The 27,953-nt window shown below is 44.2% G+C and overlaps 1 protein-coding gene across 2 annotated transcripts; it reads right to left on the reverse strand.

Moving 5' to 3' along the window:
* Window positions 1–223: 223 nt before the first annotated feature.
* Window positions 224–26,908, reverse strand: LOC119398766 (pancreatic lipase-related protein 2). Of its 2 annotated transcripts, XM_037665586.2 has the most exons (8): window positions 26,694–26,908; window positions 21,489–21,549; window positions 15,394–15,482; window positions 9,681–9,824; window positions 7,740–8,036; window positions 4,435–4,687; window positions 2,066–2,260; window positions 224–464 (listed from the first exon to the last, which is right to left on the reverse strand). In XM_037665586.2, exons 2-8 carry the CDS (start codon window positions 21,511–21,513, stop codon window positions 235–237), a joined length of 1,233 nt encoding a protein of 410 aa, XP_037521514.1. In that variant the 5' UTR covers window positions 21,514–21,549; window positions 26,694–26,908; the 3' UTR covers window positions 224–234. The 2 variants fall into 2 exon arrangements, with proteins under 2 accessions (XP_037521514.1, XP_049272607.1); XM_049416650.1 differs by lacking the exons at window positions 15,394–15,482; window positions 21,489–21,549; window positions 26,694–26,908 and adding an exon at window positions 13,301–13,447.
* Window positions 26,909–27,953: the final 1,045 nt, after the last annotated feature.

The following is a 27,953-nucleotide window of genomic DNA, read 5'->3' on the forward strand; positions in this document are numbered from 1 at the left end:
AATTTCCCACTCAGTTCACGACGCTCGCTGCAGTCGAGGAATAAGGTATGTATAGCTTTGGCTTTGCTCAGTTCGAGATGTCGCGACAAGACTCGCTGCACACGACGGCCGTGTTGGTATATTGAACTGCTGGTGACATTTGGACAGCGAAGGCCCAGATCGAAGAGACCTCAGCTCCGCAGTCATCGGCGCTCCGTGCAGGAGAAAATACGATGACAACGATGAATGACCGGTCTATGCCTTGCAGTATTCGGACTTGTCGTTGGTGGTGAGAAACTGGACGCCTCTTCCCGGCGCCGTATGACTGAAATAACCCATGAGGCCCCGCTTGCCGCCTTGCTGGCACTTATTCTGCTCCAGTGCGCGGAAGCCTCCTCCACAAAGGATGGACAGGAAGCGGCACCGCTTGTTGCGGAGGGACTCGAGGAAGTAGGCAGTGGCCCGGAAGTGGTCGCATGGCAGATCTGCATCACAAGGCACACAGAGCCCAGACAAGGGAGCTTAAGCATCCAAGTTCTGGCCCGACAGTTCATACAATGCATGTATCGCTTGACCATCACAACAAATTCAGAGAGCAAGAAGACGTATTCTCCAGCGGCGTAGCCAAGGGGGGGGGGGCCGAAATTTTTCAATTTTGCATGTGTATATATGCACGCACACATACAAACGCACGAACGAACACACATAATGTATGGTTGACCCCCCCCCCCCCCCGAAAAAAATTTCTGGCTACGCCCCTGGTACTCTCATACACCCGCACGTATGAAGAACCAAGAAAGGACGCTCCTTTTTTCATAAAAGCGTTTAGGTGTGTGAGCGCGTACGCGTATACGCGAGTGTGTGCTCTTGCGCTCTGAAGTCGTTGAATTACTAGCTATAGCACAGCTGCAAGGTATGCTATATCGCACGTTTAATAAGTTTGCGGTCTACCTTGATGGCCAGAAACAGCAAAGTCTAGACATTCGGGGAGGGATTGTCGTGGCTACCAACAGACATCGCGCACGAAAGCGTGGTTTTTCTTGTGCTCCTTGAGGCTGTCGGAATTTTTTGTTTGTTTCGAACTTTCTGTGTTACATTTTTATTTGTGCTAAACCGAGCTGCTTCACATGTAGTTGGTAAAATGCTGTTCAGTCACTTTGCTGGCGTTTGCTAAATCCTTAGAGAAAAATAAAAACATGACAAGCAAAACAATCGGCATAAGGGAAAACGATTACTTTTGGTCCTCTAGTGTATTTCACATATAATGGATGACAAGTAAGCGTCAAAAAAGTTTTGCGCCTGGAAACCAGCTGCGTTCTCGATCACTGGGGCCGTTAAGTAGTTATTCCCAAGGCAGCCGTTTGGCAGCTAATCAAGTATAATTGGAAAGATGTCGTTTTTTTAACACCACTTTTCCGTTCAAGTGTAAAATTTTGCTTAAAGTCATTGCTTTCGTCTTCATCCTTTTCAGTTTGTCCCATTTAAACAATAGATAGAAAGGTGCAATTTAAAGACAATTTAGTAGAGAGAGTGGGACAGGTACATTGTTCCCAATGACTTCACCACAAAAGTATTGCGTATTAATCTCAAGTGAAAGAAAATTCGTTCGAACAGAGTTCTTCTCATAGTTTCTACTAATTAAGTTGAAATGGCCGCCAAGAAAACAAAGAACAGTTTTAGGAATATTTGTTCGCTGGGCATACAAAGTTCACTGATCTTAATTGAAGAGTCAGTAACGGTGAGCTTCCGGCCGAATGAGTGCCGTCACTGTGACGTCATAAAGATTTTCTTTAAAGGCAGAAAATCTACGTCAACCGTGCGAGCGTTGCACAACAGTATTAAAGACTTTCCCGATAGCATGCACGGACGTTCACTTGTGCACGGTGTACGTGTATTATAGATACATCGTATAGACCAAAGATGACGAAGGGGGCCGGGGAGGGTCGACTGTCGGACGCCACGAATGTTGAAATGTTCGAGATAAATATCTTCGGCTGCACTCTTGTTGAACTGTTCTCGCCGCCATGCAGTGACTCTCCGACTCCGGTTATGGAGATGGGAATGACGAGGAGACGACAACACTCACCGAGCGGCTTGCACCCCGGTTGCTTCTTGCCGCCGTTGGGGTAGAAGTCGACGTGGCCGACTGGCCTGTCAATGCCCAGTTCGCCGACCACTATCTGCTTGCCGCCGCTTGTGTGAATTGCGTCCACGTATCGGGCGTCACTCTCGGACAGGCAGACGGTTGTGTTGTCGAACAGCGGTCCGGCCGGATCTAGAGCTGTGTAAGGGCCATTGCCATCAAGAAACAGGTTAGTGACGGCAGCGGCAGGGTCCGCACAAAGCGTTAATTAATGAGAGAGAGAGAAAAAAGAATACAGCAGAAGTTTCTCTTTCGAAGTCAATAGGAAATAGTTTAAAGAGTAAAGCGCCATCTGCTTTTATTAATGGCGAATGACGATAACGAAGTACTGGAATAAAATATTTCGATAGCTGGCGTATCCCCGACCTGACTGTCACGACTAAAACAAGCGCAATGCGTGGTTCTCTGTCACTATCAATTCACTGATGTCCGCCCGATGATATGAAGGAAGATAGGAAAATACTTGAAAAGAGAGGTCAACTATCCTTACATTTCACTGTGGCGGAGGGGGTGGGAGGGAGGGGTTAGGGCGGGGGTATTCTCGCCTGTGTCTCTCAAACACACAATAAAATTGGGACAAGATGAAAGAGAGAAAACTAGCGTGAATCATGCACTGCGTCAATCCTCAGAGATACATCCAGTAGTGTCCACACTGATACAAAAGGTGCATGACACCTAACGTAGTTGTATTATAATGGCATATTAATCAACATGCTTTAATTTCATATTAAAAATACGGGCGGGGTTCTAAGTATTCGATTAATATCTCTCCTGAGAGTGGACGACCATGTACTTACACATGCAAGCGGTCACAGGTATAGTGTGAATCCCGCCGTATAATAATTAATATCTTCATTTTACGTAATGCGATTTTAATATCGTTCCTTAAGTCTTCGCGGATCTTTTGGAACATATTTTACATCGTATTGAGATGGTTCTGCTCCATATGGTGCTTTAATATTCACTGTATAACTCTGTCGAATGATTCAGAAATATGCGCAAATTATCCGCTGCTGCCACAACATGAGATTAGCAGTTGCACTTGAGCAGGGACATGCGTAACAACTTCGCATTTCCGTACAACGCGTAACAGAAGGCCTCTCCCTTCTCTTACACATCCTCGCGAATGGAAGGCTGAGTGTCATGGACTTCACAACGTCGCTGCGTGCCTGTGTATCATCGATTTAATATCTCCGGCTTATGATACTTAAGGAACTTTGAAAGGTATGTGACATTTGTAACTTACTGTAAACTAAATCTCCTTGTAACCGTTAAGAGCTATAGGTACTTTTACAGATGATGTAGCTCATCTGTAACCCACCCACACTCCCTTCCCCTCCCTTTTGTACGAAACGATTTAGAGTCTTCTTAGCTACCGCACGGTCGAGGGTTACCTTTTTAATTTGGCGCCTTACGCCAGTTGAAACGCCAGTCAAGTACAGCCGCGACGAATAAAAGCAGAGACGGGCAATTCATAAAATTAGAGGGCACAGCTTTCGCTCTCCCGTGAACTGAAAGTGGCTATTCATACCTGCAAATCTATCCACCATCGAAAGCACTGCTCGGTGGATTACGATGCTGCTCGGCACTCTGCTGTTTAGCCAGAGTTATAGCAATACCTGAGCATACTTAAATACTTGTGCGGAAGCTTTCTTACTTTTATTACTGCAGTATTTGCGCAATGTTGCCCAGCTGCTATATTTCTTGTAAGCCGATAGTTATTGTTGCAGAATGCTTGGCTTCAAAATTGTACGTTTTTTTAGGTAACAGCCACAGATGATATTAATGCTTCCTGTAAGATTTCCTAATTGAAAAGTAATACGAATAACGCGTGGTTCACGAATCGCTGCGTGAACCACGCGTGATGAGTGATGAGTAGAGTGTTCCGTGCATTTGTTTCTCAGTTAAATATAGCTTCGCTTCACTTTAACGTATATCTCGGCGTACGTAAATGAGGAACTTCGCACGTTACACGTGCAAGAGTAATAAAACGCGCGCGGGGATGTACGTCAACGGGCTGTTCGGTCTTCGAGGTCAGTTGTTTAATGGCGAAGGTTTGGCCGCTGCTTGTCCGATATCTCACGAGAAAGGCCATTTATAGGAAGAGCGCCCTAATACAATATACACGAGCGGTGCATCGAATAGGCACCGGATTTTGCTTTCGTCTCAACTTCTTTTGCTTTTTTATTACTTATTTATTTTTATTTTTTTAGCGCGTTGGCTCAGCGCACTTTGCATTCTGGAGCCCTGCCAGGCGCCGCGAAAGCACCTGCTCTCGTTCGCTGGTTTAGCGCGAAAACGACAAGAAATACCGGTGATGCGCGGTATGAGTTGCCCGGTGCTGTTCTTGAAGTGTCTGCCGAAGAAGCCGGCGATCTGGCCTCCCAGGCTGAAGCCCACGATGTGCACCTGGTCCGTGCTAAGCGTGTTGCGGTGCGCATCGATGAGTCGTTGCACTAGGAGCGAAGCCTCGCGGCCCACGAGCGCCGTGTTGCCCGATGCCTTGATGTAGCTGAGCTGCTGAGCGCCACCGCTCCAGTCGATGATTATCACGTTGCAGTCCTCCTGCAAATTGGCTACGTGTGAGCTCGAGGGTTTGCAGTGACGCACGCGAGTATACAATTGCACACAGGAGATCCCCCTCCGAATGAATCAGTCTTACTTCGTCCTTGGCGATGTGGTTACATCATCATTGTCCACCTGACACTTGCTTAGAACGATCACGCATAAATTAGTGAATTGGTGTTATTTCGTAACCCGTCAGACGTCATCCCAGCTGCTAGGGACGTTCTAGGTTCTGTTTGAGGACGCGCAATTACGCACTTTGTGGTATGTTTTATACATTCTATCGGCCTGAGGCGGTGCACGCCGCACATTGGGATGATCAGTATTCTCTGCATTCACCTATTCCGACTTTCGGCACAGCGTCTGGTATGAGGACTAAAATGTAGGGAGCAAAAGAAACCGCAAACAGTATAAAGGCAAGGACGTTATCTGTACAGCATGTATGGCTTGTTAAACAGGGCTGGGAGAGGCGGGGTGTAGAACAGTACAAGGAAAAGAAAAGCGAGGGGCTCGACTAAATTAAGGGTTGGTATACGCGTGCGTCACAGGGAACGACACCGCGCAATTGAGGACACACTCGCAGACTGAAAAAAGAAAGACAATCAACAGCGCCTTTAAAGCTTTGGAGTTTGAGCAGAGGAGACCCAAGGGCGTTCTTTTAAGGGCCGGGTGTCTAAACGACCCAGTGCGGCGGGATGTAGTCGTCTGTACAGCTTTAAACCGCGAGCAATGAGTGGCAGGAAAGATGGATATTGCTGTCTTTGCAAACGTACAATTCGAAAGCAACACTATCGTCAATTGCGGCGAGGGTGCAATGGGAGTTTACGAAAGCTTCGCGATTGTAGATAAACGCACCAATGTAGTGTACCAGCGGTGAAGAGAACTCGATATTCAGGCAGCGCTTTCGGTTCGTCTTTTTGATACCCCTCAGTAAAACGTTGTGAGCATAGACTGCGGCGGATAGAAATATTTGCATAATTTTTTTTGCTCTTTCGCGTTTTGCACGAAATCTGTTCATTAAGCTGGATGGGTACGAATTACGCATCGGGAATAACAAACAGGCGACTTTTACCGAACGCGGAGGAGGGGAGTGTTGTTTACGTCAGGTGGATCTAGCCTCGCAAAGATTGCGAGCAATTGCTCTACCGGAGAGCTACCTATCAAACGCGGTATGTTTTATCACATTTAGTAGCAATTCGTAGTGCGTTGTCAGAAAGCGGAGGCTAGCTGTGGTGCAAAAGTAAGTAAATATAAAAACAAATATCACTGGACGCCATAGCTTTGGAATTTGGGGCTTCTTGGTTGAACATACTTTGATCTGAACAGTGCCGAGCGAAATTACGCTGATTTCTAACTGCTATGTTAATTCAAAACGAGCGCATGTACTGAAGGACAGAAAAAAAAGTACTTGACAAAGAAAGCCAAATTTGTTACCGTGTCATGTCCCTCCCTATGCCAGTGACGTCATTCTGCCATTTTATGAACCGAACCACATACTTTGCGAGCTTTCAAAGTTTTCCTAGTGGCTTATTTTTATGGCGTCTGTGCAGCCGTCTTATCTATGAAAGTGAACACGCGAGTGCGTTGCGAATGGCCTCCCAAGCTCTTCATGTACACAGCGCGGCGCCTCGGCGAGATGCGAAAACAAGAGGAGAGGAGAACATTGTTTCATATTCTACTGGCGTCACCGTAACGAACGTTTCTTTTGCCTTAATCCTTCTTGTGGCATACCCGCCAATCAAAACCGTTTTATTGGAAGTCGATACGAACGCACTGTATCTATCGCAATTTCAGAATCAAAGAGAGTAGGCAGTGAGCGTGGCATGATTGTCCTGTCGAATCCTTCTGTTCTCCACTTGCATGTGGTTTATTATCCCAGAAAGAAAAAAAAAATGGAAGGAGGGGGTGCAGGAACTTGAAAGGATGACGCTGCTCTCTCCTTTTTGTTTCACATTTTGCCGCTGCTTTTCGCGACATGTAGATGACAAAGCTATTGGCTTGCGCTCACGTGTTTCCTTTCATAAAGACGAGAGATTTACCATATGCTTGCGTGCACAAAACCTGGATGGCAACGGCACTGTGAGAGCAATGAGAACTAATCATATGTTCTATTTTAAGCTCACACTCAGGTTCCTTCAGTCTATATGATTAACATGGTGTCCTTGTAACGTTGACCAGCACAACACTTTTTATACGATAGCCGGCCTACCATTTAGAGGACCTATAGAGCGCTCCGACACTCATGTTGCCCGGATTGCGTCGAGTTAGAATATGACGTAACGGGTGCTTTCCAGAAAATGGTTGTTGGGCATAGTCACCAGGGTGCATTAAAAGGAATTAGTTCTGTTTCAATGTATTGCGATGATTTTGTCGTTTCTGAACGGTAAATACGTGATTCGCGAATACGATGTCTTTTGTGCATGTATCACTTTTAATAAAATATTAGTTGAATTGTACCTGCATTATTGCCCGTTATTTATTGTTGTTTTTATTGTGTTAAGGTTAATGTGTGAGCTAGGGCAACCGGCGCCAACAGAAGCGGCTTTGTTCCCTAGCAATTAAGATAGAAGGTCTTCCCTTTTCAGATCAAAACGACGAAGCGTAAATAAAGCGCAGTATCCATCTAGGTGGTTAAGCAGTGCTAAGAGCTTAATTCGAGTTGTGCCGCCCGCTCTTCCACAAAATGCTGTCTTTCTTTCGACAACCATAGGCTCTGCGACTGTCTTCAACTGCGTTATTGTTAACATGTGTTCGCGTCAGCTTAAAGTGCTCTTTCTTGCCCCGGCCGTGAGCAAACCATGCGAAATCCCTGTTATAAGGCTAATTTTGTTTTCTATCTTTTTTTGTCCATCTTCATTGGGACCTCACCGTAGCCTCATGCCTACTCTATCCCATCCACCCACTTCTGACCGCCGTTCAGTTGCTAGCACACCATGGCAAGCTAGGCACTTACATGCAGTGTGCTCAGCGGTAATTTTGATCTCGCGCTTTTTCTTTATCAGTTTAATTTATTTTTAGTGCAACCAATTACTGCATACGTGCGTACACGCACCTCGTCCAGGAATGCGTCCTTGATGTCCTGGATCCAGCTGACTTTGCCGTTCTCGAGGAATCCGTGCACGATGAGCTTAAGAGGCTTGCGCTGATCGAACTGGGGGAGGTTACCGAGCCTCTTGTTGGGCCGGTAGTCAAGCTGCACGGGCGAGCGCCGGTTGGAGCGCGAGTAAAGCATGAACTTCGTGTCCACAGACTCCGGATCGCTGGGGAACGAAGTCGGGTGTGTGAACCTGTCCCGGTTGCTGAAGCATCCCACGAATTCGTAGCACACCTTGTCTTTCTGGTCGTCAAACTGCAATAAATGAGGACGCGGGAAGTTGAAAAATTGTTTTTCTGCAAACATTTTCATCATTTCAGGCGTCTGCTTACGATATGACCAGTTAGCTCTCGAGGCTGTGCACACGCACTTGAGACTGGAAGAACGTTATGGTTGCTAACATATATCATCGTTAGCGAAAGTTCGCAGGCCACGGCTGCAGGGAGACCTAAAAATCTCTTTGGCGTAGCAGCAAAGCTTGTAAGTGTCACATGACTTGCACGGGCCATGCACTGGGAGTCAAGCTTACAAAGTTTTCTTCTTGTAGCACTGATAGCCTCCAAACCTTTGCTGGCTTCATTTCGCTGGTGCGGAAAGTAATAACAGTTAATGTACAAAAATAACCTTGCGCATAATAGTTTGCTTAAAGCGATGCTCGCGATGCACTCTCGGAAGCACTGTCGGAAGTTATAAAGTGTGACTAGCAGGGAATGCTACTTTGCGGCATTGCATGGTAATATTGACTCACTTTCCACGGCAAAGGAATGTATTGCCAAAGTTCAGCATAACTGTTACACTGCATGTCGAATGCATGGATGAATACAAGAGTGTCCACAATTTCATGACGCCCGATAAAACAAAAGACAATATTCCCGTATACATATTATTTTCCTGTGTACTTATATTGTATTCAACATTATACGATAGTTCGCAAGCGCTTAGCTTTGAACATTTCATTTTTTTTCTCATTCCGTTCTTGCAAGAAAGTGTACCAAGTGCATAACGATAAAACACTTGTTCTTCTAATCTCCGGTAGTAGGCCAGGGTTTGGTACGTGATGATTGTCCCAACAGTACAGCCTCTCCTATCAATATTTAATGCCAAAGCATTCTTGTCTCTGCATGCACGGCTTTTCCTGCCATCTACCACTTGTCTAACCGCTTTCGTGGACCGAAACTATATACAGTCACTTATCACTTGACACAAGCGCTGTCGGTTTTCTGGAAAGGCGCGCCGAGGTTCCTCAACGGGAGGCGATTAGTGACGTTGACGTTAGTCGCGACGGACACTAGACGCCCTTGGGTACAAGACGAGAGGCGTGCTCCTTTGCTCCTTCCCGCTTTAGCACGCCCTATAGGAGCTGCTCAGAATCTCCACGTTCCTCTGTGCAGGACTGCTTCCCGCCAAAATGTCTTGTCCCGAGAAGCTTGTCGCCCAAGCAGAGTTCGAAGAACGTTAGCGCGCCGAGAGCGTTCGTCGTTATGTTGCTCGTCTGAAGCCCACGTTGATATACGCAACAAAAACAAATTACCGAACGCGTAGGCTATACGCCGCTCAAACAAATTAAGTTACTTCAATGATATAAAACATCTTATTTTCAAAAACCATTGTGCCATTCCCGCTGCACGTACCACCAGTCCACACTTAGGTTGCAACTGCAGTTACCGTTTCGCTCCAGGTAATTGCTACAATTCGTGAGGACTCTTCTTCAAACCAAACAACAATGCTGCGCACCCCTTCGCGCCCAAATGATGTTGCGGCTGCCGAAATTTTGAGTTGGAGAAGTGATTCTGTATAGCCCCGCCCTCAGCAAATTGGTACCGTGTACTCTCTCAGATATACACGAGAACATCAGCGGGCCTTGAAATACATGCAGCATGTCTGTCGCTGGCATCTTACCTTGGGCAGCAGCTTCTCGGCAAACTTCCCGGGAACAACTGAGTCGAAAACTTTAGCCGATGAGTCCAGGTAGCGGGCGGCGTCGCCAGCTGGTGAACTCGTGGACAGTTCAGGGTTTGATCTTGATCTTGAGCTAGGTTGGAACTGCAGACGAGCGAAGTGCAAGAATGCCATTAGAGAGCGAATTCGTCGATGTTTGCTCTTGTCTACAGCGTATACTCGCGGCGCATGATCCGCGCGAAAGAAAATAAGCATAAAATTGCGCAAAAAAATCATATTCTTGTGTAATAAGGCGTTTTTGTTGTGATGACCGGCTGCACAGCTCCCTTCACACTCGTCCTATACAACTTGAGAGTGGTGCTTGCTCTTTACAGTACGTTTGTCAGAAGTCACGGATTTGAGTGGGATTGTTTTTCGACAATTGCGCTGCTGGGTGACGGAAACGTTGAAACCACTGCAGTACACATCCTTCTAAATGCGAAGCACTTCTTAGGGAGCCAAAGTCAATTTGACGGCTTTTATCTATCTATCTCGCCGCCTACGTCTGGGCGGTCTTGTGGTCGTCTCCTTAACGTGGTATGTACCAAAATTGGCACAGGGAGATATGAGTGTATGGCGAACATGATTCAGAGGTAATGACCTAAATTACATGACTTGCCTGCCGCGTACGTCATGACAGCCTTACCACCAGTCACGTGTGGCACATACCCACATAACACGGCCCGTGGTATACGGGTATGCGCCACAGGTGATTCACAGCATACATAAACTCAGAAGAAAAATAAAATGTTTATTGGCCCTATGGAGTCATCGATAACGGGAGGTAGTCTGCCAGACCATGCCTGTCAGCCACCTCCCCGGCTCTGTTTATGACCCGGGTTGTTAGACGACAGTATTTTTTCCCACACCACAGGAGGAACAGCGAGAATAGACTGGAAATTCGCTTTTATAACATTGTAATAAACATTGACTACACAATCTAGATTCAAGCGTTGCTCGAATACGCCGAAGAACGCTACTTATATATAATAAGTAATACATCATCGGACCGTAGTGTGCACTTCTTTGCGATAAAACTTGCATCTCTGCTATAACGTAAGTGCCGACGCCAAACTCGCCACGTCGGGCCATGAGCTACCCTTTGCACGCTAGTGTAGTCGACGCGTCTGGCAAGCCCATGATATGCGTTCAACTACTAAAGTTACACACAATGACGTCGATCCACGTAGTGGTAACGTTTGGCTCAAAGCGAAAAATCCGGCATAGACTGCTACTCCCTAACTGCTTCGCACGAAATCGATTCTCTCAATGCTTGGAATCTGCCGGAATTTTTTCCTGTTTACCAATGGCGGCCGCGGTCTAAAAACAGTTGCCCATGGCAGACGCCCTATGCTCACCCATAAACGCACCATTCCTGTGTTCAAGGCTAATGTGCTGGGAGCTGTACGCCAAACTCGCCACGTGTGACACTCTTGTATTACTTTACGTATTTTCTTGGCATCCGCGAGAAGTGTTTCCTCACACATGTACTCGTTAAGGTCACAAAAACATTTACGTTTTAGTCTTTACTTTTTAGTCGCGCTTACGCAGCTTTATATGTCAACTTAAACTCAATGGAGTTCCTTAAAGCAGTTAGAAGAGTACACTTAGCTTGATGCCAAGCAGTGCGTATAGGCGACCCATCACAGGCTCGAGCCCGTGATGGCGAAATAAGTGATTTTGTCGCTTGAATGGCCAGGAGAAACAATAATCGAGGTAAAGCGATGCGTGGAAAAGCATCGACAGAAATCACTACTACTACTACTACTACTACTACTACTACTACTACTACTACTACTACTACTACTACTACTACTACTACTACTACTACTACTACTACTACTACTAATACTTCATTATTAGAATGCACATTACAACCTAGGTTCTATGTGTCCTATTTTTTAGAAAGTTCACGCTATCCTGGCGGGCTCGGCCAGGCATCCGTGTATATTAGCATCGTATTCTATTGCGAAGTTCACGTTTCAGGCGGCTCACAAACGTCATAGCTCAAGCAAACGTCTAGATTTCTCGAGAATGTCGCAACTTGTGGCAACATGTTTTGTTGCGGAACGTACAAATCCACTTACGCCGGCTATGGACTGATGGCTGTCGTGTGATCCTAACCTGACGTCTGACAACTAAGGCAACAGAAAACACACGCTTTTTAAGCTCTGCTCTGACTGTTATACCATTGTAATTGCTGTTTATTGTTGGCGTGTCTCAGCTTTGGTGTTGACGGGGCATGGTGGATTTCAGCGTAAGGGTTGGGAAGACACAGCAAGGTTATATATATATATATATATATATATATATGTATATATATATATATATATATGTATGTATATATATATATATATATATATATATATATATATATATATATATATATATATATATATATATATATATATATATATATATATATATCTATATATATATACACGGGTGTTTCAAGAAATGTGTCCAACCTTCTAAAAAAAAAAAAACAGGAAAATGCGATATTTGCTTGGGGCTTTCAGAATTGCTTTTTCTGTAGCGGCAGGAATATTAAAGTAGTTAAGGACATCATTTAGGACAGTAATTAAGAAAGTTACATTAATTAACTTTTTAATTCGTGGAGTTAGGTGATTGTGTCAAATGGGAGAATTGAAGTTCTTCATGCGAGGAACCCATCCGAGCTTTGAGATTTCGAAAAAGCGTCCTCTAGTAATTGTTGTGGCGTAATGAAATTCAACGAAATGCAACGGCTTTCAACAGCGAAAGCCTTCGAATTCGGTTCAATTTCATTATTTCGTAATTATTACTAGAGGCCGCTTTTTCGAAATCTCAAAGTTGGGATGGGGTCCTGGCACGAAGAACTTCAATTTCCCAATTTGACACAGTCACCTAACTCCACTAATTAAAAAGTTAATAATTTAACTTTCTTAATTACTGTCTCAAGTCATGTCTCTAACCATTTCAAGATGCCTAGCGCTACAGAAAAAGTCATTCACTCATTTTGGACGTCTCAGAAGTATATGGCAGTTGCGTTCTTCCATGTTTCTGTTTACGTTTCGCCATTGAATTTGGTTGAATTTCGTTACTTCGTAATTATTGCTAGATGCCACTTCTTCAAAATCTCAAAGTTGGGTTGGGTTTCTGGCACGAAGAAATTCAATTCTCCCATTTGACACAACCACCTAACTTCACTAATTAAAAAGTCAATTATTTAACTTTTTTTAATTACAGTCCCAAATAATTTCTTTAACCACCTTAAAATCCCTGCCACTGCAGAAAAAACCAATTCTGAAGGTAGCAATCAAATATCGCATTTTCCTAATATTTTTAGAAGGTTTGACCCATTTCTTGAAACACCCTATATATAAAGGAGGGAACAAGGGAGGCAGCGCTTTTTGACAAAGGGCTTGGAACTGTTCCGGTAGGTTGTCACACAAGCATACGCAGGGGAACAACGGAAATGCACACACAGGCAAGCACAGGCATGCATGCATACGTTACGACCTTTCAGGTATCTCGTTTCCTCGAGGTCTGAAAAGGAAAACGAAGCAGCAAACAAAGGAAGCAAGGAAGGTATGCCACACCGCTCGTAGCGTTCTCGTGGGCAGGAACGACAGGCGACGGATGGAGCGAAACGCTTTACCCTGAACAGAACAAAAGACAAGACGATACCAGACGACACAGGTTACAGGCAGGACAAACACAGGTACAAACATACAGGAGACGAGTGGGTAACAGGGTGACAAGGGGGAGGGAGGAAGGGGTATACACAAAAGGCATCTCGTTCATAGGGTTTCACGCGTGGGGCAGTGCCTTGGTTGCGATTGGTGTGGCACAGGCTAACAATGGCTGGCGTCAAAGCCCTGGCACGTCCTCATGCTCTTATTCACGGTAACGCCACCAGGGTTCGCAGTTATCCCACTGTGGGCGTCACTTGCATCGTTCGTGGCTACTGCGCTGTGGAATGAGTCGCGCTCAGCTGATTGCTTGAAATGAGTTTGTGGTCGAGTGGATTGTGCCGCTAGCTGTACAAAATAAGTTAAGCCCAATTGTATAGAAACAATGACATAACTGCATCGTTTCAATGCTGAGCGTATGGAGATTTTGTTTGGCGTGAGACGATTACGTGTTCGCTGTTTTCAAGTGACATTGGCAGTATGCCGAAAGTGTTATCTTGTTTGAACTTCAAGGTTTAAACGGGGCCACTGCACCGTGGGTTCTTTCGCGAGGGCTCGATAATATCGATATTAGGGTCAACAGAGAATGCGAAATCAAGTGTCCTTTAAATTAACGGTTCTGAATTGATCTGAAAGACAAGACCGCCTCCATTAGCGTCATGATAACCTCAATCAGAAGATAACACATTCGGCCTCAAGATATTCCAAGTCTTATTTCATCTTGGATGCCATTAAGGGGAGGAGAAAGCGAGAATTTGTTGCGAGGTCTCTGGGGAGTGGAACTGGGAGCTTGTGTTGTGCAAGCGAAGCTGCAATAACACACGCGATCTGTAAGCTCGTAATTTTGAAGACTCCGCTTGAAAGCTGTAGTCATGCTGTAAAGGAAGTCACATTTAGTTGCAAACGCTGAAAATACACAACTTGTGTGTAAGCAAGAAATGACCACAAACATACACATCTATCTATCTATCTATCTATCTATCTATCTATCTATCTATCTATCTATCTATCTATCTATCTATCTATCTATCTATCTATCTATCTATCTATCTATCTATCTATCTATCTATCTATCTATCTATCTATCTATCTATCTATCTATCTATCTATCTATCTATCTATCTATCTATCTATCTATCTGCAGTCAAAACTGCATATAACGAACTCATATATAACTAATTATTGCGTATATCGAACAGTTATAAAATCCAATTGAAATATTTTCGATAAAATATTTTATATGTTGAATTACCTAGCCATACAACTTTTTTCTGATCCCCTTCGGATTAGATTTATCCGGGTCCCACTGTATCTATACATATATATGCTACATTTTACTTCGTATGTGTGCTACTTTCAATGTGACAATTGAGGGGAAATACAATAATACAAGATAAGCGACCCTATTTAAGCATCCCGCATATACTTATGTGTGTCCGATGCTTCATCTGGACTGGATCGTAACCCTGCTATAGCTGATAACAGTAATTAGCATTAACCCCTTCAGTCTTGAACGATATAAAATTGCGTTCAGTGGCTCGTGCGTCTATTAGACCAAAAGCTCCCGTTTATATGGCTCTGATCTACGTTATGCATCAGCTAGGGGCTGACGTATATTTGTCAATTCCCGTCGGGTGTAACCGGAGCTCGTGTAGCGCATCCAGTAAAGGTAATCATCTCGAAAGGGCTTAGGCTGTACGTATACTGTAATTGTTAATAATAACATGGCTACTGCGCAATGCTGACATTTCGGAGCCCTTTACGCCACTGTATGGCTTCTTTTCCACAGAGTCATTACTTTGTTGGGGCAAAGTTTGAGCCGGCTTAGACAACAAACAGCCTTATGAACGAAGCTTATAGACCTGAGAGATTAACAACGGTGCCTGTGGCGTTCATCGTATCATCTCTGAGCGGTGTTGTTCGTATAACTCTGTGGCCTGCGTAGCGCGCTGGAAAGGATTATGTCAAGCGGGGATGGCCGGAGTGTTTCGAAGCCATACCAGGGCGCCAAGACCAAAGGAGTTTTCCTGAGGCGCAGCGTTCACCAGCAGCACGCCCGCTGAGAGATACGCCACCAGGAGCACGAACGCTGTTCATGGTGCGGGAGGATGTGAGGAGGTAAAAAAAAGAGAAACCGGAAAGCCACATTGAACATTTCATATCCAAAATGCTGCATGACAACATCACTATTCACCACACTTTGCAAAATAAAGAAAAAAAATGACACCTGTAGTATGCTTTAGAATGTTCGAACATCCACTACGCTGATTACGACCAGCGAAGCGTGGTGATTTTATTCCCCTCCTGGATTTAATTCTCGATGTGTCTCTGGATACCATTATAATTGGAGGCACGCGTATGTCGGGGGTAGCTTGCTCTCTTTCACAATAATGCGACTTTGGAGTCGAAGTTACGAGGCGCGTTGTGGGCGCTCGAGGGCATGCTCGAGACTGTATTCAGTAAGTGACACGGATAAACGGGCGGCACAGGCGTACTCATGCATTCGCATGAGGGCGCATTTTGCTTGGCACGCGCCAGCTGCAGCGCACCTCCACTCCCGAGTCAGGTCATTCTGCAGTAGTTGGATACGCACGTGGTTTCACTACAAATTCTGGCAAGCTCGGTAGAATTTCACTTACACGTGGCATAGTCGCCGTTGTGGAAGATGACGATGTCGCCCGATCAACACGTTTTGAGCATGTGTTCGTGCTGTAAATCTATTAAATCTGATTTCGACTTTGTATTTACACGAACGCATTTATTTTATATAATAACTGGCTCATTCTACATCTATTTTCATATTTATTTTCCCCATCACGCGCGTCATGCGACTTGACTAGCTTGGAACGATGTAAAATTTGGTGATTATGTCACTTTCATTTCAAAGGTGGCGTGGAAAGACTCTCGCATCCTGTCTCGTGCTTTTATTCTATTTGGTAACTGTAGCACACAAAGCATGGCGACGCTTCTTGGTCACCAGACACCATGCAGGCAGTCTCCATCGTTACAGGTGTGGCGATTTCGTTATACCTCCGTTGACGAAGCTTGCGCGAAAGCACAATAACTTTTTCTTGGGCGAGTTGGTACTTACTGAATGACACAGTTATGTGGCACGGTTAAGGACACAGTGACGTGAAAGTAACTTGCGTGTTATGGTTGAAATCTCCGTCTAGTTCGCTCTCAACAATACAGAATTCACGTTGATATAGGGGGTTGTTGGATACGCAGATCTTTATTTTTTTTTTCAAGGAGAAAATAGGCAGATATAAATAAGGCTTCCGGCTGTCGAGTGTCACTGGGAAACTGACTGCGCCTACTTCAAGGGCGTGTGCATCTATCTTAAGGAACATTCCTTGACGGGAAGTTACTGTTGTCTTCTCATGATATCGAAAATCGCGCAATGCTTCCTGCTGGAGTCACCAGAGAAAGACGTGGCAGGAAGCAGCACACAAGTAGCAGGTAGGGCGGTTTACATTCCGTTATTATGTAACAAACTGAACAGAAGGCAACCATTCATTGCTTCGAAACAGCCGTCTTCTTCCAGGGCCTCGTATTCCGGTCTACACCGGCAAAGCGCTGCAGAGAACCTTTGCGTCAGCGCGTTCAGCATTCGAAAGCTTTTGCTCTAATATTACATTCGCTTAGGACTTGGGCTTGGATTCTTGAAGGGAACTGACTGTTCGGAGACCATTTATAAATCTTCATGCTTTTTTCGGCGTTAGACTGGCATCCGAAAATAGGAATGTGCGCATGTATTGGTATTAAAAAAAAAGCCGGCGGATCCCACGCATTGTGGGAATCGATGTAATGCGAAGCAGCCAGCAAAGAGCTGCATACATCGTCTTGTATGTCATTGAGGAAAATGCGTGTCATGGTTTTCATGTTGACTCCTATTATTTATGTTCGTCACACAGTAACGTCGCGCAATACCAACTTCGGGGTCCATCAAGCTAGAGAAACGGCCGCCAGCGCCCCATGAGCGTGGCACGCAAGTCATGCTGTGCATGACATACGTGTCATGACTTTCATGTTAACTCGTGTTATTTATATTCCTCGCACGGTCACGTCGCAAGATACCAATTTTGGTGTATATCAAGCTAGCGAAACGGCCGCCAGCACCCCATGAGCGTGGCATGTAAGTCATGCTGTACATGACATGCGTGTCATGATTTTCATGTTAACTCGTGTTATTTATGTTCCTTACACAGTCACGTCGCGCAATACCAATTTCGGGGTAGATCAAGCTAGCGAAGCCGCCGCCAGCGCCCCATGAGTGTGGCACGTAAGTCATGCTGTGCATGACATGCGTGTCATGATTTTCATGTTAACTCGAGTTTTTATGTTCGTTATACAGTCACGTCGCGCAATACCAATTTCGGAGTAGATCAAGCTGGCGAAACTGCCGCCAGCGCCCCATGAGCGTGGCACGTAAGTCATGCTGTACATGACATGCGTGTCATGATTTTCATGTTATCTCGTAATATTTATGTTCGTTACACGTTCACGTCGCAAGATACCAATTTTGGTGTATATAAAGCTAGCGAAACGGCCGCCAGCGCACCATGAGCGTGGTACGTAAGTCATGCTGTGCATGACATGCGTGTCATGATTTTCATGTTAACTCGTGTTATTTATGTTCGTCACACAGTCACGTCGCAAGATACAAATTTTGGTGTATATCAAACTCGCGAAACGGCCGCCAGCGCGCCATGAGCGTAGCATGTAAATCATGCTGTACATGACATGCGTGTCATGATTTTCACGTTATGACTTGTCATTTATGTTCGTCATACAGTCATGTTACGCCATACCAATTTTGGTGCACATTCGATGAACCAAGCGACCAGGAGACCACAAAGTCGTAGGCGGCTAGATAGATAGATAGATAGATAGATAGATAGATAGATAGATAGATAGATAGATAGATAGATAGATAGATAGATAGATAGATAGATAGATAGATACGCTCAAAGTCGCAGAAGTTCACTAAGAAATGCTTCGCATTTAAAATATAAGCCGTTCGCGCGCTGAGCAATACTTCAAGCTTCGCGCGTAGTTGCGTTCTGTTATTTGAAATACGTGAAAATGTAATATTATTGCAAGTACGCCTTGAAGAATATAAATGCGGAAATTCAGCTAACAACGTTTGGTGTTGACTTTCGTGAGTGGTTGGGTAGAGCTAATGTCCAGTGGAGGGGCGTTGGGCGGGTTAAATATTCGTCTCCCGGTCCGGATACTCCGTTTTACACTGAGTATTACACGTTTTACACGTTTCACACGTTTTACACGGAGTGAAAGGTGCCTCACTAGACAGACTGAATGTCACAAGATATGTGAAGCACAAATGGTAGTCAGGGTTATGAAAAATGTTTGTTGTTAGTAAAGTTAATGTTTTTGTTCTTTTATTCTTGAGATTTTGCCGGCTTAGAAATTAGCAGGTATATTATGGGTTCCGGATAAGCAGGATAAAGGTAACGGGAGATCTCTAAGCAGGGCTTAAAGACAGGGGTGGGCCCAGGGGGACCCGCTCCCACCTCCCCCTTTCCCCCTACATTTCTTAAGGGCTGGGCCCTCTTCTCAGTACGTCAACTGTAGCTTTGCGGCCCCCATTTAACAAGCGCTGGAGTTGATTTTTTTTTGCCAGTAGCGCTGTGTGCGGGGAAATTAAAACTCCAATTTTCCGTACAATGATTTAATTGCGATTATTCGGTTGATGTGGAGCGAGCAAAACAGGAAAACAGGTATCGTCGAACTGCTGCAAGAATTTCCCCGAGACACTGCACACGACGGGTCACCACCGTGTTCGACTAAGCTCCTTGGCGCAGCATATTGTTTCACGAGGCACCTGAGTGTGAAGGTATACCTGTTCTTGAATCAGTGAAGCTTCACCTTGGTGTCTGTAGGTTACCACTAAATTTGTTTAGTTGTGCACTACGAGTCGGGTGTAATGCCAAGTACGCATCCATTTTCCCTACTTTTTAGGCAAGTAGGTGGGAAAATAAAATATAGCGTTATCGTGCCTGAGGTTCTCAATGCAGTGAGTCAACTAATGAATGCTTTGCATTGCATATAGGGCTAGTTGCTTTGAGCTCAGGTATCTTTAGCCCTTTATATCCCGATTTATTTTTGAAAAATCATATCCAAAATGTCAATGTCTTTTAGTGCTTCATTGGGTCGGCACAGTGAATAAATGGCAAAATACACTCGGAATAATATATTTTTCTGTACAACATTCATAAGCACGTGTTCAATTCTAGAGGTAGTTGGCTTGACTGCACTGTGATTGTCCCAAACCAAATGTCTGTGGCCGGCGCGAGTTATGAAGAAACTGAGAAACTGACTTTCACACAGAATGACACGTAATATATATATATATATATATATATATATATATATATATAGTCAAGTAGATCCTCCGTGAGAAGTCACAACGTTGTTTATTTCGACGTTTCAGCCAGAGTCTGGCCTTCATCAGGAATGAGGGTACAGTTCGTTCGTGCTCAGCTTTATACAATCTTAAAGAAAAGAGGATACGCGAAAAAAAAAAAAAAACACATGAGGTAGATCCCCCCCCCCCTTTCTCCGACCGCCCCCTGTCCGCGGCCTGCATATCCTTCCCTCCATTAACGTATTGTTCCGTCAACGTGGCACTGAGTAGTTAAAGGCTTATCTCCTTAAAAAAAGCTCCTTTTTTCCCCACACCGCACCGCCGGAGCCACGCGGCGCCGCCTGGTCGGGAACAATACGTTAATGGAGGGAAGGATATGCAGGCCGCGGACAGGGGGTGGCCGGAGAAAGGGGGGGGGGGTCTACCTCATGTGTTTTTTTTTTTTTCGCGTATCCTCTTTTCTTTAAGATTGTATAAAGCTGAGCACGAACGAACTGTACCCTCATTCCTGATGAAGGCCAGACTCTGGCTGAAACGTCGAAATAAACAACGTTGTGACTTCTCACGGAGGATCTACTTGACTACTTGCAACGCTACGGCCACTCCACCACCATGCCTGCCTATATATATATATATATATATATATATATATATATATATATATATATATATATATATATATATATATATATATATATATATATATATCATCAGCCCTGTCTACGCCCACCGCAGGGCAAAGGCCTCTCCCATGTTCCGCCAATCAACCCGGTCCTGTGCTTTCTGCTGGCACGTTATACCTACAAACTTCTTAATCTCATCTACCCACCTAATTTTCTGTCTCCCAGTCAGTTACCCTTAATGACCACCGGTTATCCTGCCGATGTGCTACGTGCCCGGCCCATATCCATTTCTTCATCTTGATTTTCAGCTATGATATCCTTAACCCCCGTTTGTTCCCTGACGCACTCTGTTCTCTTCCTGTCTCTTAAGGTTACACCTATCATTTTCCTTTCCATCGCTCGCTGCGTCGTCCTCAATTTAAGTTGAACCCTCTTTGTAGGTCTCCCGGTTTCTGCTCTGTAGGTAAGTACCCGTAAGATGCAGCTGTTATATACCTTCCTCTTGAGGGATAGTGGTAGACTATCATTCATGATTTGATAATGCTTGCCGAATGAGCCCCATCCTATCCTTATTCTTCTAGTTATTTCACTCTCATGGTTCGGTTCCGCGGTTACTACCTGTCCTAAGTAGACGCACTCATTTACAAGTTCCAGTGTCTGGCCACCTATCGCAAAGCGCTGTTCTCTGCCAAGATTGTTCCACATTACTTTGAGACCTACTCTTCTACTTTCCGTATCCAGTTCAGTAATCATGAGCTGTAATTCGTCGCCCGCGTTACTCATCAATGCAATATATATATATATATATATATATATATATATATATATATATATATATATATATATATATATATATATATATATATATATATATATATATATATATATATATATATATATATATATATATATATAACCGTTCAAAGAACAGGGAAATGGCATGATCGCCTGTTGACATCACACTTAAGGAACACGTGGACACCAGTAAAACAAAGCGGTGTCGACAACATTTTTTTTGCCACTTCGTAATTTTTCTTGGCTTCCATCACCTAATTAGGGGGTGGGGAATGCAAAGTGAACTTACCGTAAGCTTGACAGTGTTTCGCCATTTTTCCTATTCTTCGTGTAGGCGAAGGTAGAGAAGTCTGCGGGAAGAAGTAGAAACAAATACAAACATGTCAACTTTTCAAACATGTGGCTTCAAGAGAACGCTTAAGCTGAGGTTGCGCACCAGGAGGAAACAATTGACTCCTTTTAGGTCAACCAGAACGCAACTCTTGACCTTTTCGGCTGCGGAGCTCAAGACAGGATTCGCATGGTTACTCGGCACGTCTAACTTAAAAAAAAAAAATAAAAGGATATAACGTGCGTGTTGTAGAGAGCGTCGGCGAGGATGTAAAAGCCAGGAGGACTCTTATCAAAAAGCTATTTGCATGCGAATCTTGGTTAGAAGTGAACACCTTCAAAATCTGTATTCATTGCAACAAGCAGCGCGCTGCGGGCGCGAGGAAAAGAATATCGCGCTCCGTGGTAAAAACAGCAGTCCACGTGTGGGGCATCGTCCTGATGAGAGAATGTGTATCGAGACCAAGTTGCTAGAAGTTTACTACTAATCTCAAATAAATGACGGAAAGTCATTTATAACCATATATTTCGGCACTCTGGTGTCTCTTGAGTTAGGATAAAAAACCCAGCAAAGGAAAGAAAATATATTGAAAGCGTAATTTCGAGGGAATACTACCAACAGCCCCCTAAGTAGAAATGAAAATTTTTAGGCTTCTAAAATATCTTCTCGTGTTTGAATACTCCCGCAATCCAAGGAATGCACTGTTATAAGCACAGAAGAGCTTTTCTACCTTGTTCTCACGCTGCCTTCTCTCCTCCATGCGAACACATTAACAGTTCCACTTTCATCTACCCTCATCCACTTTCTTCCTTTGTTATAGCTTGTAGATAAGGGGTATAGGATGATGCTTCATTTGGGCTTCCTGTGAAACAAAATGGTACCTTTTTTTTTGCTATAGACTAGAGACAGCATGGTTTTTGAGCCCAACTTATTGTATTTCAGGGAGCATGGTATACAAAGAAAAAGTTAGATACAACAGCGATTTTGAAAACTTAACCAGAAGCCAAATCTCGTGCAAAAGTATGCACTAAGTTGTAAGTTCACTTAGGAAAGTTTAGTGATGTGACATGTTTCATGGCGTGGTTTCAAGACTAAACAACTATGGAGCTTTCTTGTGGTGCACCCGGGGTCTCGTTTTCAGTGTCCTGTTGTTGCGGAGGCCTTCTCATCGCAAAGCAGAGATGCCCATGCACTCAGCTTTTGGAGCATCCGGTGACGCACTCAAAATTGTCCCCACTATTCTCCAGCGTACCTTCACAAAAAGAGTTTCGTGCTATTCTCGGGACGGCAATTCCCCACACCCTTTCATTACTTAAGACTCCGGCAGGGCGCAGCAGCTGCTGACGTCACGGGGGCAGATGGTTTCATCCTTGAACGCATATCAATTACAATCCAAGGACGCGTGTTTACTGAGCGCAGGTAAGGAAAAACCAAGCAAACAATAAGCATCGTTTGCACAATAGCAATGTATTTACCTGTACCTGTTCATTTGGGGTATAATGGCAACCCTGGATGGCAACAAGCAAAGGTTTTGAATGCTCAAGACTTTGTCAGCGCAGGGTATACTGTTGCATCCATGGTACGCGCTGCTCCAATCTATTCGTGACTACTAAACGACGCGTTTTTTACGATCTGCATACGCTAAGTTACACAACGCAACAAACACTCCATATATGTCGTCCTCGCGATCGGCGCTTTCGAGATATTCCTATTTCAATATTCTGAATCCTAGCCTCGGTTCGTATATTTCGCGTGCTACTTTACGTGCACGAGCAGAATAATGCTTTTAACAATCTATTATAGGTTTTGATTTTCTGTGCTCATGTACTTTTCTGCGTTTATGCAACGCAAAGTGGCATGCAACAACAGCAATGAAGAGAATAGGCTGCTCCTGTAGTCATTATTATAAAATAACATAGTGTTTAGTTATTACAAAAAAATTGCTAGAGCAACAATTTTTTAAGCAAGGTAGCTACGAATAATACAGGAAATAGAAGAGATACATTATTAGAACAAAACAGAAGAGGCGTCATGTCAAGTCAACATTTCATTCCATGCTAGGGTCAAGGCTTGGGCAAGTTGGTTCATTGTGCAAAGAAGGGAAAGCGCTGTTTTCCCTTCTTCGCATTTCATTCCACGTCAAACGCACCAGCTTGTAACGCGAACCTCTGCAATTTATTTTAAAAATATATATATTGTGGGCAGTTGTTTGGTCTAAAGAAATGCATTACAAATTTGACTAAACATTTTACGAACATTTTTTTGTGTGCGCCTGAGGGTCATTTGAACGCTACCAAGAAAAGCAAAACATCATGTGAGAAAAAGAGTAATGCAAGGAAGCGAAATTTCGTGGTAGTGACTTTAAAGTACAGTGCGCTACTATGCACACTTTTTTGTGAGCCTCAATCTTATTTTAAAATTTTGATGTATCTACAACGCGGGCAAAAATGCCTATTTAGGGTATCTTTGAAACTGCATACATGAAACCATTATATTTGCTCAATATTTGTTTTTTAACCGTTCTTGGCAACCCTCTGTTGAAAATATTTACAAAAATATAATCTCAGACGCAACTGCGAACAAAGCTGCATAAATAACATTTCTGTTACCTTTTCAATCGTACATTCTGCATTGAGCTTAAACTATAAGAGCTTGTGTGTTTCACATGAAGATAGCAAAAATTTCGTTCTAGAAAGTTTAGTCGGAGTAAATTTTGTGCGACAGCAATTTTTTTCATAATTTGATCCTCCCTCCACATGGCGCTGCTGAATAGACCTGCAACTTCATCGCAATGCATGTCTCCGGCTTGCCACATGTAGTGGCATTTTTTTTTCTCGAAACAATGTTGTATGGAGGTAATTTAGGTCATTAGTACGTACGTTTATTAAGTCACCTCAATCTCCTGGGTTGACGAGTAGGAAGTCCGCACTTCACAGACGTAAGACAATCACGATGAATGAAAGTGACTGAACCGTTTTGGTAGAAGTTATGGAATTGGGCCGGTGGTGGAATCATCGTTGGAATGACGTTTTTTTGATCGCTAGAGTATTTTCCTTATTGGATGATGAAATGACCACCTTTCAAATCCATAGACTTCCTATTTATTGACACTGGATTGGCTAAATAAACAAAGGTGCAGCCGCCTCAAGCACTTTTTGAATGCCCTCGCAGGTAAAACGCCGGTGGTACACAACGTTTGCGCCACGCTGAAAGAACGAGAGGGAAAGAGAATATTCTTTATGCAAAACAGCACGTGATCGAACTGAACGTGGCCAGCTTCTCCGCTCTGCAGATATGTGCATTGCTGTGAAGACGCAGTGCTAGTGAAGGATGCTTTATAGAGTATGGATCAGACTTGAAATGAAAATTGACAACCATCCGTTTGTAGCACGAAGCCACAAGGAACTCCATAAGGATTTCTCAGGGATTTCTTATGGATTCCATAAGAAATCCATAAAGACTTGCCGAGAACTCCACGAGTTGTCGACGAATTCGCTCTCGCCCTGCCAAATGCTAGCTTCATGGTTAGCTCAATTGGTAGAGCGACCGCCCCGGAAAAGCGTTGGTCCCGTGTTCGATTCCCGGACCAGGACGAATTTTTCGGCAATTGAGAAGCTTTCTTTCTGAGAAATACTTATCTATTTCCTTGTGGCTTCGTGCTACGAACGGGTGGGCGTCAATTGCCCTTTCATAACCCTTCCGCCAACTTGCGGAATTCCGCAGAACTTATTTTCAAAGATCAGGCTGGTAGAACTTTTTTTCGGTCCTAAAGTAAAAAAAAAAATTAATGCAACTTGCTGAAACAAACTGTTAGATGTCGTTCTAAGCGTCTAAATACTAAAGTGTATAATAAGACCGCCTAAATGGGATGTTTATTTTTGGAAATGCGACCAAAACACGACTCCTGCCATATTTTGAAGTATTTGCGCTTCGACATACTTCAGGAAAAATTGTCATCGCAAAACTCTCAAAATAAATGTGAATGAATATAATGTTTTAAAAAGTCTACAAATGAGGCTTTTTCGACACATAAATATATATAAAAAACAAGGTTCGTGCCTACAAAGAAAGAGTGAACTTAATAAATAACGTTGCTTTTACGTTACCGAAATGAAATATCTGCTTCCTTTGAAAGAAGCATTCTAATTTCAAGTTTTAAAAAAAACATTTTGCTTTGATCTAGCCAGAATTAAAATGACGCTCAGGCAGCCACAAGTGTTTTCAGCACGAAACTATTCTGAAATAGAAGTAGCTTGCATCTCTCAAACGCCCACAACTTTTCGAGATCACATCGGAGAGGTTCGAGTTTCCGGCTGGTTCGTTTCGCGCAGAAGGATTCTACAACGAACACAGAACCTGAAAAATAAAATGGCGCATTAGAAGGAGAGTATTTCAGGTTTTCTTGCCGCCAAGCACTTTCTGCAAACCCTTTTTACGAAGTTTACAGGTGAAATGTTTTTTTCTTCCTGACCAACTGACTAATGAGGCAAGGGAAATATTAGCGAACACGGGGGCTCCAACCCGTGGATTCCTGACTCAAGATAGCACTTGGCTCGGCCTTGGCGAGCAACCAGAGAGTCAGTAGTTCTCCCTAAAGCACAAACCTCGCTCTCTACTTGAGGTTCGAACGGCAGAGAGCGAAGTTTATTCAGGGAGGGTGCTCCGGACAGCGGTACGGCTGCACAGTAATGAGTTGCGGCTCGTGCAGGGATTTCTTCGTTCGGCGATGTAAAAGAGACTTCATGTAGCGCGTATCTCCTATGCACGCGCCCTAGACGCGACGGTGATCTAACTTAAGCTTTCCTTCTTTTTTCGTGCGCGGTTGTTGTATATCACCGCATAATGAGAAGGAAGAGAAGAGGGAGGCTTAGGTATAGGAAGGCTGTGAAGTTTGTGTGCGTGGAGCGCCACACTTGCACAAAACACTGAGCGACTGCTCTCCGCAGCGTATACTACCTTATTTGGAGAGGTTCTGTACGAATATACTTGGTGCGCTAATGAACATAATCGTCTCTTATTTCTACTAGCGTCAATGGCACACATGAAGTGCATGAATGTCGACGCAGGAGTAAATAAGATTGCCGCTTGATCAGGAGAAAAAATGAGCTGGATGTGATGGTGCACAAGCGTGTAGAACGGGGCAGCTGGAGAGAGAGCGCTTACCTATACGGAGACGATGTAGTCCCCGCGATGATGAAGACCGAGAGTCCGGCTGCAGTGACAGATACGGCGCGCTTTGATTCACCTACTCCGTGCTCTCGGGGATCACTTGGTGACTTTACGTTCACTCTCTCACTGGTGTCTTACGGTGCGGTCGCCGAGTCTGTCGCCCTCTCCCCTATACTTTCTTACTCTTCTATTTTTTTCTTCTCTCCCTTCCGACTCGGAGGGCAGCCTGTCGAAGCTGAGGCGAGATTACTTCACAGCGGCTACGTTTCCTCCTATCTGCGAGCGGTTGAGGAAAGATTAGAATGCGGCAGCTTTCCCAAAGTTGGCGAGGATGTGCGCGCTCTGGGCGCTCCTGGGAGGGGCGTACCGCGCTTTCTCACGACGCCATCGTTGTGCCCCCCGAGGCCAGATCTTAGATGGCCCCAACGAGTGAAGGCGATCGCTCGAGAGAGGGACCGAAATAAACAAACAAAATACAGATGGAATAACACTTGGCCAGTCGTGTGCTCCAAGGACGATTACGTGTATACCGCTAGATGGTTAGAGATATCGGCCTAATCTCTTGACACTGCCTCGTAGTTGGCAAGTGCTAACCAACGGTACTCATAGTCCTTGGCCTTCTTATGCGCTCTAGATTCTTCTGTCCTACATTAACGCTTCATTTGTTTCTTCGGTAATTCTTTTTTATGCGCAATTAATGCGCACCAAGCTGCCAATATTTGCCAAGCACAACGGACACGTGGCTTTGCGACTAACTTATAAATCTTTCCGCCACATTTTTTTTTTCGTTATTTTAGACACGGAGTACGCCTTCGTTCTTATCCTGATTATTAATGTAGCGTGAAAAGGAGAACTGATTTCATTAAGTAGCCATGAGGCTAAGCTGAAAAAAAAAATGGAATGTTGCATTTAAAGACTATTCGCGACTGTTGGCAGGTTATTTATAACCTCTACGTTAACAAATTCAATAAAACTTGACTGTATCGATGAATTAGAAAAAATATAAGCACCAACTTGTCATAAACTCCGTGGCATAAACAGATGCCACCATTCGGTGGTCTGCATAGATTAGAATGTATACGTATGAGACAAACATCTTTTTTGTTTTTTAGGAAATTGGATGAGTCGTTGCACGAAGTGAATGCGTGGCTTCCAGTAATCAACTAAAATTAAACGTCAAAAAAACAAAGACCTTACGTGAATATATTCGGTGTTTTCTGAAGCCTAGTTGAATTTATCTACGAGGGCACGTTT

Source organism: Rhipicephalus sanguineus, chromosome 1, assembly GCF_013339695.2.
Source record: "Rhipicephalus sanguineus isolate Rsan-2018 chromosome 1, BIME_Rsan_1.4, whole genome shotgun sequence".
In the NCBI taxonomy this organism is placed as follows: domain Eukaryota; kingdom Metazoa; phylum Arthropoda; class Arachnida; order Ixodida; family Ixodidae; genus Rhipicephalus; species Rhipicephalus sanguineus.